Source organism: Ursus arctos, unplaced genomic scaffold, assembly GCF_023065955.2.
Source record: "Ursus arctos isolate Adak ecotype North America unplaced genomic scaffold, UrsArc2.0 scaffold_32, whole genome shotgun sequence".
Taxonomy (NCBI): domain Eukaryota; kingdom Metazoa; phylum Chordata; class Mammalia; order Carnivora; family Ursidae; genus Ursus; species Ursus arctos.
Genome location: NW_026623008.1, coordinates 12,856,437 through 12,870,797, shown reverse-complemented (window position 1 = coordinate 12,870,797; position 14,361 = coordinate 12,856,437). Strand labels below are relative to the sequence as shown.

Genomic DNA, 14,361 nt, shown 5'->3' with positions numbered 1-14,361 from the left:
CAGGGAGCTCTGAGCTGCTCCGAAAGCCCCTCTGCGCTGTCCAGCACCCTGGGAAAATGCTTACTGCTTTGAGCCTAGGGAGACTCCAACCAGCAAGACACCTCCCGTGCAAGAGGAGAGCACAGGCTCAGAGTCTCAAAACCTGAATGGTGTACAATACGAATAATGTGAGCGCCACCCCACTCATCCCCCAACCCCCCAAATCTTGTGAAACCAGACAGGGCTCCTGTAGCCTAAATGTTAGACAACCTCCCTCTGGATCTGGGAGGCTGGAAAGGGGAGTGGGGGTACCAGCAGACCCTCCTCGCAGCTGGCCCCTGCAGAAGCCGATGGCACTTATGAGACCTACTTTGGAGAAACCCTGGGCTGGGCGTTTTATACACATTCGCTCGTGACATTGTCTTGAGGCTGGCGGTGGCAAACCCATTTTACAGATGCAGACATTAAGGGTCGGAGAGTGTAAGACTATTTCCTTTGCGGGGCGCCCGGGTGACTCAGTTGGTTAAGCATCTGACTCTTGATTTCAGCTCAGGTCTGATCTCAGGGTCGTGAGATCAAACCCCGTGTCGGGCTCCACGCCGTGCCTCTCCTGTTTGAGACTCTCTCCCTCTCCCTCTGCTCCTCCCTGCCTCTAAAATAAATAAATAAATCTTTTAAAAAAATAAGAGGAATATTTTCTTTGAGTTCAAAGTTCAAGGATAGAGCATACGTGATCAGTGTGAGTGGGGAAGGGGTTGGGAGCAGCCCAGGGGATGGCCGATGCCAAGTCCTTGGCCCCAGAGCTTCATGATAGGGGAATGGAAGTGCAGAGAGTGGGCAGGCCAGGTTCAAGAGTGTTTTGAAGGGAACTGAGGGTCTTTGAACTTTGCCATGAAGTTGAGTCTCCTTGAACTCTGTGAGCCTCAGTTTTGTTCCCTGTCAAATGGGGTTGTGTAGAAAGCCTCTAGTCCAGGGCTTGGTCTACGCCGAGCAGGGTCTCTATACACCTGGCCCCTACCTTACCTCCTGGCTCTAGCAATGCCACAGGGCACCTGGGACGGCCCTTCCTGGTGGGGCGTTTCCAAGAGCAGCCCCGGTGCCCCACGCTCAGAGTGCGGCCAGGCCCCAGCCCTAGGCAGAGGCTGTGGCTTCTAGGCTTGCTTCAGCAACGCTGTATTCCAGACAAGCCCTAGCCTGGGCTTCTCTTGTAAATATTGATGGAGGCCCCAGACAGAGAGGAACAGGAAAACAAAGGACGGTTTATTTATGATGGAAAAAGAAACCAACAGGGAGAAAAAAAAAATCTACAGGCCCGACAGGAGGGGGGACTGTTTAAATAAACCGTGGTACAGCCACTCGATGGAACACTGTGCAGCTATTGAAACGGTGTTTACCGAGGGTTTGTAGCAACACGGAAAACGCGTATTCTAGAAAGCTAAGTGAGAAAGGAAGCAGCTGAATTGTGCATTTAGTATAATCACATGATGGCAAAAATCCAGCCCAGGAAAGGATGCCCAGGCCGGAGGGACGCGCACCGCAGACGGGGGTTGTCTTTGGGTGGCGACCCCGGGGAGATTTTTTTGTACTTTTTCATTTTCCAGTTTTCTTTCCTACACTGCCGTGGTTGGCCTCGCATGGAAGGCAACCCAAGCTGAACGGTTGTTTTTTTGGTTTTTTTAAATGAAGAAATGCTTCACGGGGAAGCAAGACGGATGCCCCAGGGAGAGGCCAAGTGACACACAGGCCCCTGTGAGGCTGAGGGCTCGAGGTGGCCGGAAAGCCTAGCCCACAGGTCAAGTGGAAAGCCTAGACTCTGACCCGCGGAAGATCACGGGCAGGCATGGTGGCCGAGTGTGATCTGGCCCTGATGCGTGCACCGGGCTTCTCTCCGGGGAACGTAGCTCAACATCGTGCGAGGAGCCTCTTTGCTAAACGCTGGCAGAACGGGATTCTCTCCCTTATGTGAATGGCTAGAGCAGGCTACCTGGGTTCCAGTCCTCTTCACTCTGAGGTGGAGCTCCTTGGAGGCAGCCCTGCCCTCCCCGGCTGGGGTGATGAAGCCCCCACGGGTGGCAGGGCCAGCCTTCCCGTGGCCCGAGCCAGCCCTGGTTCATGCATTTCCCGGGTTTCCATCCAGGGCTCTGCTCGCTGTCTCTCGATCAGGGAGGCTGATCACACGATACTACTTCCTTGTTTCCTCTGCCTTCCTCGCACGAATGCAGCGTGGGTTCCATTCATTTGTTTATGCATTTGTTTATAAAAATTGCCAGCTTTCCTCCACCAGAATGTGAGCTCTGGTAGGGCAGGGACCTGCTGCGTTCCCAGCACCTGGAACAGTGCCCGGCCTAAACCTTCTGCGAATGAATCCCGGCCGTCATGGCCCCAGGTGGTCTCTGCAGTTTCCTTGAACTGCCTTGCTCTACCCTGATGGTCCTGACCACTTACTTCCCTAGAGCTAGCTCTGAGACCCAGGCTGGTGATGAGAGACACACCAGCTCTCGTCTATCACTGATGACTGCCTAGGGCCCGGTGTTGATCCTGTTCTGAGGCTCCATAGGAAAAGAGAAGGCAATTGATTAGTGATATCTGCACAGGATCCCAGGGAGGTAGCCCTCCCTTCCTCATGAAGACCACACCCACCATCAGTGGGTCAGGAGCAAACTCTGCTGTTTCCCTGGTCCTGACCATGAGACCATGCCCCACGGAATGGGGCTCTGAAAAGTTTTCTGAAGTGATCCCTAGTTCACCCTCGGCTTGGAGCCTCCCTGCTTGGTTGTGGTCTAGTCCATTGCCTGGCTCCTTGCTGGAGGCCTGCCCTTGGGGGTTGGATCTGGCTCCATCTGCCCCCCAGCTCCCAGATGGGGTTTGCCTTCCCAGCAACCCTCACCCTGGCATCATGGTGCCCATGCCGCCTCTCAGTCGTGTTGCTGAGTTACCCCCGCTTCACCACTGACAGCCCTTTGGAGGCTCATGCCTGAGTGTTGGTTCTGAGCTTGAGCATGGCCTTGGCAGGGGATGTGGGGTCACCAAGCTCCAACTTGAGAATAAACTAGGCAGCCTCACTTTCCAGGCCCTAGGATAGGGACGGTGGCTCTGAGTGGCCCAATGAAAGTTCTCATCTCCATGCCAACTTCCCTGTTATTCCTTGTTCTAATCGTGCGTTTTCCAGGAAGACCCTGGCTCAGCCCCAGCAGCTGCAGTGAACACGAGCGCCTGTCCAGACCCCCAGGGGAATTTGGGGAGGACTTTCCCTAGGTGTTCTCATTTCTCTGGCAGAGAAGGCCATGAGCTGTCCTTCCCATTTTCAAGGTAGGAATGCTGAAATCCAAAGCATTCTTAGCTCCTCACTTGTCAGGCCTGCCCTGGTGCACCCCCCTCTCTACTTCTTTTCTCCAGGCTGCTTGTCACTTTAGAAGTGGTCCCAGCCGCCCTGGCTTCTGGCCTGGCACCACGAGCGTCACTGCCCTTCTATCCGCGTATGTGTCATCTGCAGCGAGGGAACGGGGCTGCGGCAAGAGATCGGACTGATCTCTCTCCCTCCCCTCCGGAAAGAATGGGCAACTTCCTGAGGCCGGAGAGTCTCTGCCCTTTCCAAGTTTACCAACCCTGATGTGGGAGGCAGTCCCAGTGTCCTGTGTGATTTTCTAGTTCCTCAGCTCCATCGTGCACCTGCTCTCCCATCTGACCAGGCAGATCAGGTGACCACAGAGCACAGGGAGGAGAAATCATGCCAACATCTCTCACCAGCTCTCACTGGGGGGGGGGGTGCCTGGCAGTGGCTGTCCCTGCTCACTGAGGTGAGGGCTGTGTTGTTTGGACAGCTGTATCGTGCAGACTCTGAGCTCTGGGGAGGGAGTCAGTGGTCAGTTAGCAATGGGCCCATGTGGGGGAGCCCAGGAGGACGGGTGCCGACAGAGAACATCCTCTCCTGTCTCCTGAGACCTCAGATGTGGGATCACTGTGTTCTTAGTGGACCACTGCAAGATGTATGCTTTTAAATGTCTGCTCATCGGAGGCTTCATTCTTCCTGGTATACTAGGATTCTCCCTAACGAGAAAAAGTGAAGTGGGTAATGGCCAGTTTGCTCTGCAGGCAAGGGTCCCATGGGCAGGCCAACTCTCGCGGGTCTACTTCTATAACCATCTCTCTCTGGCCACCCCCTGGGGGCTCCCCAAGGCTCTTGGCAAGGCCAGAACTACCTCCCTGTGTGTCCCAGGTGCTTCTGGGAACCCTGGAGGTAGGAGCTCAGTGGCCAGTGTTTAGGAAGGGACGCTGGTGGTTTATAGAGAGCTGGCCCACCTCCAGCGGGGTCGGCTTGAGGGGTTACGGGGGGTCAACTGGCATCGGGAACTGTGGTTGGGATCAGGTGCGCCCCTGAACTTTGGTGGGACCCTGATATCCCTTCCCCCAAGAATTCAGATTTGAAGCTAGATGGCGCTCCTCTCTGCACGCGTGGCTGCCCTCAGCCTTGGAGCACCGGTCCCTGGTTCTATCTTCACTCTGCGCCCCTGCATCCCACCCACAGCAAAGACGCACCCGAGGGCCCCGGCCAGAGGAGGCGGTAGGGTTAGAATTCACCTCGTGCTGGCCAAACGCCTGAGCTGCCTGCTCTCCCAGAAAGGGCTCACGGAGTGGCGGGTGGGGGGTGCTTTTTGCTTCCCGGTTTTGCAGAAGTCCGGCAGAGCGGGAGAGCTAGACCCTGGTCTGAGGCACATCGGGGATGGGCAGGGTCAGGACAGTGGGCAGCAGAGTGCCCCGTGGGGAGGGGAAGCTCCGCAGCTCCTCGGGCACAAACCTGGGCGAGACGGGGTCTGCCAGGAAGCAGAGCGTGCGGTGGCGCCCCACGCAGTAGATGCGGTCGCCCACCGCGGAGCACTGAAAGGCGTCGGGGTAAGGCACCCGGTACGTGGCGCACTGGTACCAGAGGCGGGCGCTGGTGCCGCAGCGGTACACGCTGATGCCCAGGCCGCGATCAAGATCAAAACGGTAGAGAAAGCCGTTGACCGCCACCATCTCGGCAGTGCGGTCCTTGCCACCCCCCGTGGGGCCGGCCTGCCAGCGCTGCCCCCGGGCCGAGAAGCGGAGCAGCAGGTAGCGCAGGGTGCCGCCCGTGACGAACAGCTCACCGGCGCAGGCCGTGGCCGCGTGCGCCAGGGCGAAGGTGTCGTTGGGGAGCGGTGGGACGAAGGTCCAGCGGTCCAGGCGGGGGTCATAGCATTCCACCGTGTTCAGACACTCGCCCCCTATGGCGTACAGGTGGCCATCCAGCGCCACCAGCCGGCAGTGCGGCCGGGGCTGGTTCAGCGGGCACACCTCGCTCCAGATCCCCGTCAGCGGGTTGTAGCAGAAGACGCGGTTGGAGGGCTGGCGCCCGGGCCCCTGGCAGCCGGACACCAGGAAGAGGTAATTAAAGAGACTGCAGAGGGCACAGCCTCGGGACACGGCCTCGGGGGGCAGACAGGCCAGGGGGTGCCAGGCGTCCCCCTCCTCATCATAGCAACAGAGACGGCCGGAGCCCTCCTGGGGGCACACATCGGCCACCACCAGATGCTGGCGGCCCTGCAGCCGGCGCCGGAGGATCAGCTCCCGCTCGGCCCCGCTCAGGCACCCGTAGATGTCCGGGCTGCGCAGGACCTGGAGATAGTTGTCACTCATGACCTTGTAGGCTGCCTCCTGCAGTGCCTCCAGCTTCTGCCTCTTGGCCAAGGTCAGTACCTGGTAGCAGTTGCCCAGATCCAGATGGACGTCCGGGGCCGAGCCAGGGGCCAGTGGGAGGTGGACGAAATTGGTCCCCGCCACCAGCTGCACGTGGGGCTCTCCGCTGCTTCCGGCGGAGCTGGACCCGAGAGAAGCCCAGGGTAGGGGGCGGCCAGGCAGGGCACTCCCATCTGGGCAGGACGGAGTGGGGGCCCCAAAGCCATCGAGCTGCAGCTGGAGCTCTGGGTCCTCCAGGATCCGGACGAGGCTGTCCTTCCGGCTGAAACCCTGCGTGGAGGGCGACGGCACAGGCTGAGAGGAGGTGGGTGTCTCAGCTCCACCTTCCCCGTCCTCAGCATGGCCTCCTGAAGCTGCCCCAGTCCCCGGGGGGCCTGGCAGGGGCTCGGGGGGCGGAGCCTCAGCCAGGGCAGCAGTTCTGGGGGCCAGCCTGCCCTTGGAGGTGGCCCGAGAGGTAGATTCCACATAGTAATCGTACACCTTGCCCTTCAGCCTGGGCCCGGTCCCCTCCACCTTCTCCTGTAGGAAATTCTCCTCCACACGAACCCGGGCCACCGACGAGTAGGTGAAGGAGGCGCTGGTGGCTCCCTCCTGCTGATGCAGGGTCAGGCCCAAGTCCGCGGTGGCCTGGAGAGCCCTGGCCTCTTCCCTGTGGACCCCCGTCCCGCGGGTGAAGACCCAGCTCTTGCCCCTGTCACTCTCGCCTTCCACGTGGGCCATCCGGTTGGTGGGGGTGGCTTCCTGCTCCCCGGGCCCTGGATGCCCCGGGGGGCCACCGTCCTGCCATGGGGCAGGCTCGCCGCCCACACTGCCGCCGTCCTCCGTGGCGAAGCCAGTGCAGGAGCTTTGGGACGCGCTGCCCGGATGGGGGTGGTGGGGCAGCTCGGGCTCGCCGCCAGCAGCTGTTCCGGCTTCCTGGCCACAGCAGTGACGAGGCTCCAGCTCAGAGTCTGGGCGCTGCCCACCCCCTTCCTCACCAGCACCTTTCTCCTCGGGCTCCCGAGCCTCTCGGGCTTCTGAGTCTTCGGGAGAGGGTCCTGTTACCAGGACTTGGGAGTCCCCCTGATTCTCGCAGCCACGGCCCAGTGCCTCTCTGGCCCCCTTGCTTCCCCTCCGGTGTCTCAGCACCCAGTGCGGTGCCCCGGGAGCAGCCCCCTGGACCGCAGGCTGCCCGGAGCCCTCGGCCTCCTCATTGGCCTCGGCCTTGGCCTTCCTGGCCCCCAGCGGGGCCTGACCAGGCCTTGACTTGTACAGCCTGTAGGCCACAGCCACCAGGAGCAGGGCAGCGGCGGACAGCACCACCTGGCCTGCCAGCTGCATGTCCAAATGCCAGTCCTGGGCCTCTGCTCCTCCTCTTCCGGGGAGCATGCTTCCCAAAGCCGACCTGGGGCTGAAGAATGTCAAGAATCCGATTAATGATTGCCCAATAGGGGCCCGGTTCCTGGTTCCTGAGGAGCCGAGCTGGAGGGCGTTCTGGGCTGGCTCTGGCCAGACCGTGGCTGGTCAGCGGGGGAGTCGGAGCTGAGGTGACCTTGAGCTGGCAGAGGGTGGCCCCTGGGGCTCAGGGCCAGCAGATCTCGGAGCTGGCCTCCTTGGATCCTTCCTGGGGGTGGGGGTGGGGGTTGTGCCCCAGGGCTGAGCTTGTGATCAGCCACCGGAGCCAGCAACTGCTAGAGGATGTGAGGAGTGTCCAGCATGTACACAAAGAGGGAGGAAGCTCTTGACCAAACAGTCACCCGATGCCAGGAAACGCATGGGGTTGGTTATTACGTGTGTGTGTGTTTTATTTTCTCTTTTGCAAATCCACTGGGCTAGGAGTATTGGGTGTGGTGAGTTGGGAGACAGGTGGAGCCGTGGCAGGTGTGGCATGAGAGTCTCCCCGTCTGTTCCCTTCCTGATGGGGTCTGCTTGTCTGGGTGGTGAGGTCCGCAATTAGCAGCAGGGAAGGCTGGGCCTGGGACTGCAGCCAAGACACCTGACCTGGCTTTGAATGCCTCTGCCCTCCTGGCCCTCCTGAGGGCAGATGGGGAAAGCACTGGGCCTTAGTGCCCAGATCAGGGAGAGACGTGGGGCATATCCTTGCCCTCGAAAACACACAATGTCCTCTGGTGAGAGGCCAGGGGAGATTCACCCGCCCCCATCTCACCAGGGCTGTGGGTTCCAGATCCAGACTGACTATCCGGCTCCGCCCCTTGCCAGCTGTGTGACTTAGGCAGGTGACTTCCCCTCTTTGTGCCTGAGTTCCTTCATCTGAAAACGGGGGTAATAGCACACGCACCTCATAAGGTTGTGGTTGGTGTGTGGACAGCCCACAGTGCCGAGCTCCACCTTGTGAAAGCTCACGAATGATCAGCCATTCTTCTTCCTCTCCTCTTCCTCCTCTTTCTCCTCGGCGTCATTATCACTCTTATGAATCGTCACCAGCCGGACCTGACGCACAGATCTAATTCTGCCCCTCCCCAGACCAAGGTCCTCTCGGGGCACCTGGAGGCCAGGGCAGGGCTCTCAGACTCGTGCTGCCTACAGAGCCAGCAGGTAAAGTGGCCGAGTGCCCGGCAGACGGGCCCAGCGCTGCCTGATCCCCCTGTGTCGGAGACTCTGATCTGCAGGCCCACATGGGGCCGAGCACAGCGGGGACAACTGTCAGTGTGCACTGTGCCTTTCCAGGGATAGAGTGGAGGGAGGCACACTGGATGAATCTCATCCCCTTCGGAAGAGATGCAATTGTCACCCCCCATTTCATGGCAGCTCCAACCTCGTGTCCGTTGGCTTGTGACTTGTGGGGACTTGTATCCCTGTTTACAGAGCCCAGAGTTTTGTAGACCTGACCTCACCCACCAGGTATGGTTTCCCAGGAGTCAGCCCTCCGCAGCCTGTTCCACAGATGACTGGCAGCAGGGTCCCCCCTTTTCTTTCCCTCATGATCGAGCCAGTGATTCTGAAATAACGGGCACGAGAGCCCCAGGCTGCTTGCCAGAAATGCACATTCCCAACCTTTGCTCCCCAGACTTTCTGATTTGGTAAGTTTGGGGCATCTCCTGGGAAATCCCCAGGTTGGACAATCACCGTGGAGACTTCCGTGGGTCTAGGAATGAAAAGTAAGTCAGCTTTGCTACTTGTCTGCTGAGAATTCCTCTTCACGCCGAGGGGGTGGGTGAACACCTTGTTTCTTAAGGTGAGTGACGGGAAATGGGGAGTGAGGTCCTGGGTACTTTGCATAAGTAAAATCATTTCATCTTCCAGGTAATCTGGGGAGGGAGGTGCTGTCATGGCCCTCATTTCTACAGGTGAGGACACAGGCTCAGAGGGATCTGCCAATGTCATGTAGACTGTGAGTGGCAGAGTCTTGATGTATAACCAGGTCTCTCTGGCTGCGTGGATCACTCCTCTTCCTCTGGGAAGGGGAGGACGAGGGATAAAGGGATAAAGGGTAATAAAAGTGATTTGTCCAATGGTGAATCCAGGACTTTGGGGGTTCCCCGCTGGCCAAGCTACCATTTCAGCGGTAGGGGCAGCTCTGGGACTCTCACACCCTTGGAGAGGGGAAAACTTATGGCATGCCCCATTGGTGACAGTGCTGTGACCTGGCATTGTCCTCTCGGATGCCACCAAGTGAGCAGGGTGTCGGCCCCTTTCCTATGCTGCTTCCCACCCAAAAAAGATGCCACTGCGCTAGGCTCTCTCGGTGGCTCCAGCTTAAATGCTTTGAGTCAGACAATCACTCTTTCCCTTTGGAAACTTGCTCCTGGGCACTGGGTGTGGCCAAACCAGCCCCAGGGCTGTCTTTCTTGGTCTCCTACCTAGTCCTGCTGGAGTCACTGGGACTGGGGAATAACTGCTCTCCCCCCTCCCCCGCCTTACAAGAGCCTCAGGGAGAGTCTGATAATGCAGGTGGCTGTGGTTGGGCTTTGAATGGGTTCATTTGCATACAAAAGGGGCGCTCCTGGGTGAGTCATTTGCTGCCTCTAGGAACTAGCTAATCCTGGGAGTTCACGGTCAGCTCAGTAGGGCCTCCGCTGCCAGAGTGTCCACCATACAGAAAATAAGAGGAGATAGCCACTGGACAGTCAGAAGCCCAGAAGAGTAAAGAACAAGGACTTCGGGGCCTCGCAGAGGTGGCAAGCTCCCTGAGTCAACTTCCGGCTCTATGCTGAGGTCCGATCCCCATCCTGCAGGCGAACGCCGCACTCCCACGAGCTGGCTTCAAGCTCTAGAAATGACAGCTTCCCCCGCCCCACCCCCACCCCAGTCTGTTTGGAAAAAGTGAAATGAACAAATGAAGACAAGAGCGAAATTAAAAGCTAATTGGAAGTCTGTATTGGGCTTCTGTGAGGGTGCGTGCGCACCGCCAATCTGGCCTCCCGGTGCCGGCAGGACAAATTGAGGAGTCTGGGGTTGGCTCAGGGGCTGGATAAAGCAGTCGGAGCTGAATGCGTGCCATGCAACTAAACAGGCCCATCTTCCAGTGATTGACTTCGAATTGGGTGGTGCCTGTCCCTCCCCTGGTCTGCTCAGCACCAAGGGTCTGCGTGTCCCAAGGTGGACGCCGACTCCGGGTGAGGCCCTGAGTGGGGGGCCCGAAGCCGGGAGGAGGTGGGTGCAGGCGCCTCGGTGTCTGTGCAGAGAGGGGAAACAGGGAGGACTACGGCCTCACACACACACACACACACACACACACACACACACACACACACCATGTGCTTATGCGCACACACCTGAGGGAGAGGGTGGAGCTTCTGAGTCCAAAAGTGTCAGCGATACAAGGATCCTGGTCTGGCTGATGAGAAGGCCAAGGCATGGGGAGGGAAAGGCTGTGTAGCTGGGGCTAGAACACAGGGCATCTGACTGGGTCCCCGGAGGTGGAGGAGGAGGTCGAGGACAAATTCCCATTCATCCAGAGGGCGCACGGTAAGCATGGAGTGGTATAGTCTTTACACTTACCCAGGGGCCTTTCCTCGACAACTCTCTCGGACACACGACGGCTTTCCTTACGCTCAGCATCGCCAGGCTGCACTCCCAGCTGGCGTGGACGGCCACGTCCACACGGGTTGTTAAAGGCTGAAATATTTCCATCCGGGCTGGTGAAGAGCCATTCTCCCAACCCCACCAGCCTGGCTGCCATTCCCCCAGGAGCCCCTCTGTCCTCTCTGCCATCTGAGGACCAGAGGCTCAGTATCACCAGGGTCCTCCAACTGCGCGTCCCTCTGCTAGGATGCTGCCCCGCCTCACCAGACAGTAAAATATAGAATATTCCCCTGGGCTCTGCTGCCCCGCCCCCCCCCGGCACCTGTTCAGCTCCGTCTAGGGATGCTGGCCCCTAATTAGGGACTGAGGCTACCACCTGGGTCAGGAATCTGAGACAGCCAAGGTGAGGCCCAGCCGGGACTGTGGCCACCCTCTGAGCCTTGGGGGCCAGCTCACCCTTCCCATCCAGGCTTCTCATCACGTGACCTCCACAAAACGCTGTGGTGGTTATTACAGGCATCGCCTGTGACCCACCCTTCTGATTCTCCTGCCCTGTGTGGTCAGCACGGTCATCCTCATTTTATAGGTGAGGGCACCGGAGCTCCCAGGAGGTGAGGGGATCTTGCCCCAGGTCCCACAGCTGGTGAGTAAGTATGCAGGTGGGGCTCAGGTTTGTCTGCCCTTTGACCTTGGCCTTGAACCCACCCAGCCTACCCTGTTGTCTGCTGCCAAAGTTTACCTCCACAGAAACCCAAGGGAGGCTACCACTGCTTTCCCAGGAGACAGGTCACCGCTGTATCCCTTCCGTTCTGGGGCAAGCAGAGGCCGGGGCTGGGAGCTGCTAGGGTTTTGGAGATGACAAGGCGTGCTGCAGTCACCAGGAAAGGGAGTTTCAAAGTCGGGAATGCCAAGGGCATGAAGAAATGTCCTACTTACAATTCCACTGCATAGACCATTAGGAAGTGGAATAATGGCCTTTGATACGTGCCTGCGAATTTGATGGGGAAATTGAACGTGAAACGATTCATGGGTGCCGTTGGAGACGGCAGAGTGCATCCTGATTTTGGCTCCCGGGGTGGGATGAGTGGAGGCAAGGGGAGCATCCTGGGGTTGGAATACGCAGCACACCCGCTGTCTGCGTGGAGGGATAGAGCTTTCACAGAGGGCCCAGAGCCAGTAATAACAGAGGTACCAATAGTCCAGATTTCGGGGGCACCCACTCTGTGTCGGGCCCTAGGCTCTGCTGAGGCTGCAGGCACCGTCTCCTTCCTCCTTGGCACCCGCCCTGCAGCGGGTGTAAGACCCATTCTAGAGGTGAGGACACGGAGGGCCAGTTTCTTGCCCGAGGCTAAGTCTGTTTTACCCCAGAGCCGTTTTCCAGAAACCCTTGTTAGCATGCAGGACCTCAGGCCCCTCGCCAGCCTAGAATCCACCTGCTAACCAGATGCCGACAAGAAGCCCTATAAATACTTGGATCAGTACCCTGCCCACCCATAGTCCCGACTGTAAACTTGAACAGCCTCAAGAGAATGTGGCTTCTCCCACCCAGGGTCAGAGAGAGGTCCCACCTTTGTCATTGCCCCTGTGACATCTGAGCTCTTGTAATAACCTTAATAGACATCACCATGGTTTTTAACTGTCAAAATCTTTATGTCTCTGCTTCCTTCTCTCTCCAATGGGTGTGACGCCAACCATCCCTGGGATTATTGTCAGAAAGCATGTTAGGATGCCAGGAGGACACCTGGTGCCCGTGCATAGTGGGGATCGCTAAGTGTTTATAGAATATATTGATGGATCAGAAGAGGACCCATCATGGTCAAGGGCTGGAGGTGTGCCTCGCTCTGAGGTGCTGCAGAGGGTTCTCATCTAAGTCAATTTCTGCAAACCTTCCCAAGCAGGTGGGGTTATCCCGGTTTTACAAGGAAGGAGTTCAGAGGGGTTCACGTTATTTGCCCCAAGGCACACAGCTAGGAAATGACGGACCTGAGCTTCCAACCAGGACTATGTCTAAGGGCCTTGCTTCCAGCCAGGCTGTCTTGCTGTCATGTCCTTGCTCCCTCCTCTTCCTCCTGCAGGATTCCTGACAGTCGCCAGCCCGGCGTGCCCCACCAGGGGCATCGAGCTCTCTGGGTCTAGCTGTCCCCAGAGCCCCATCCTAGCAGCTCATGACTCCCCTCCGCTTTCTCCACATGCAGTCTCCAGGATGTTCTGTGGCTCCCCATGGCCTCCCCTAACAAATCTAAACGCCTTGGCCTGTTCTCCAAGGAACCTTTGACGGCCCTACCTCATTTGTCACTGTTCCCAAACACCCGTTCTGCTCCAGCCAAGCTCATCCGTTTACTGTCCCCTCGTCCCCGCTGTCGCATGGGCCATTTCTCCCACTCACGGCGTGCTTGCCCACATTTCTGCCGTTCTGTTCACTTTTGCAAAAACCCCAGATCAAAACTGGGCCTTCTCCACAGGGACTGAAGCCAGGGCAACAGTTCCTCACTCTCTCTGGGTCGCAGGTCCCTCTGAGGCTCCCCTGGAAGTTACAGACCCTTGCTTGAGAAATGCAGATACCTGTACTATTTCACTTGCAAATTCCGGAAGTTTCCCCGCCCTGGTTAGGAGATCCCTGAGTCAGGGCAACGCATGTACTGAGCTTTTGGGAGTATGTGTCAGATTGGTTTTGGGGGTAAGAAATAATGCCAGTTCAACGTGGTGTGTTTTGAAACGTGTGCTTTGGGTTACTCTGTGCAAAAAAAAAAAAAAAAAAAAAAAAAAAGTTTCTGGGGCAGATGAGTGTAGAAAGCCCTGCTTTGTGACCTCTGAGCTTGATTTCTTCATTTGTAAAATGGGGCCAATAAAACCTGCTGCTGTATAAACTGTCATGGTGATCAGGTGAGTTACGGTGCATGAGGACCACCTTTTCTTTGGGCCCCCACATCCTGCGCTCTTCTCAAGAGACCACCAGGAAGGAGAGAAGCACTGGGCCCAGCCCAGTGGAGAGTGGGGCTGGAGGAACTGGGAGCCTGAGCCAGCAGGGAGGGGTTGGGTGTGGACCGTAGGCCTCTCCAGGAGAGGAGCTTCCTTCCGCAGCCCTGAGCGCCCAGCTGACTCTGGTCTCTCCCAGAGACTAGAGAGCCGGTGCTGGCCCCTGAGAGGTAGGACAGGTTTGTGTTCCACAACTCTGAGCCTCTAAACCGAGCTAACTCAGTGCCGCCAGGGGCCTCCCTGGACCATTAGAGCTGCTGGAGCTGATTGCAAATCAATGCTCTGCAAAGAGACAGGCGCCCAGGTGCAGAAGGTGGGGAGAGTGGTCCCAGCCAAGTTGCAGAGAGCCGGGGGGGGGGGGGGCGGCTGGCGATGCCGCAGGGAGAGGAGCCGGGGAAGCCAGGGCCAGGGGCTGGAGGCACCGCACCCAACGTCCATAGGATGCTAGGGGCCAGACCCCAGCCTGGTTCTGGGGAGGGAGAAACAAATGGAGAACAAACAGCTTCACTGAGCAACTACTATGTGCCAGTCCCCAGGGGAAGAACTCCATATTCTTCATGATTTAATCATACCACCCCGTGGTCGAGACAAGGCTATGTGTTCCACCAAATCTGGGGTCATTTCCTCTTCCTGGGCACTCAGGAAAACGACATTTCCCAGACCCCCCCCTGCAGTGGGGGTGGGGGGCATTCGGTGGAGCATGGCTGAGGAAGGGCAAGCTGAGCT

At 58.1% G+C, this 14,361-nt stretch overlaps 1 protein-coding gene across 1 annotated transcript; it reads right to left on the bottom strand.

Moving 5' to 3' along the window:
* Window positions 1-1,226: 1,226 nt before the first annotated feature.
* On the bottom strand, window positions 1,227-7,307 carry KLHDC7A (kelch domain containing 7A). The gene has a single exon (XM_044391444.3). The coding sequence runs from the start codon at window positions 7,060-7,062 to the stop codon at window positions 4,672-4,674; it is 2,391 nt and encodes a 796-aa protein (XP_044247379.2). The 5' UTR covers window positions 7,063-7,307; the 3' UTR covers window positions 1,227-4,671.
* Window positions 7,308-14,361: the final 7,054 nt, after the last annotated feature.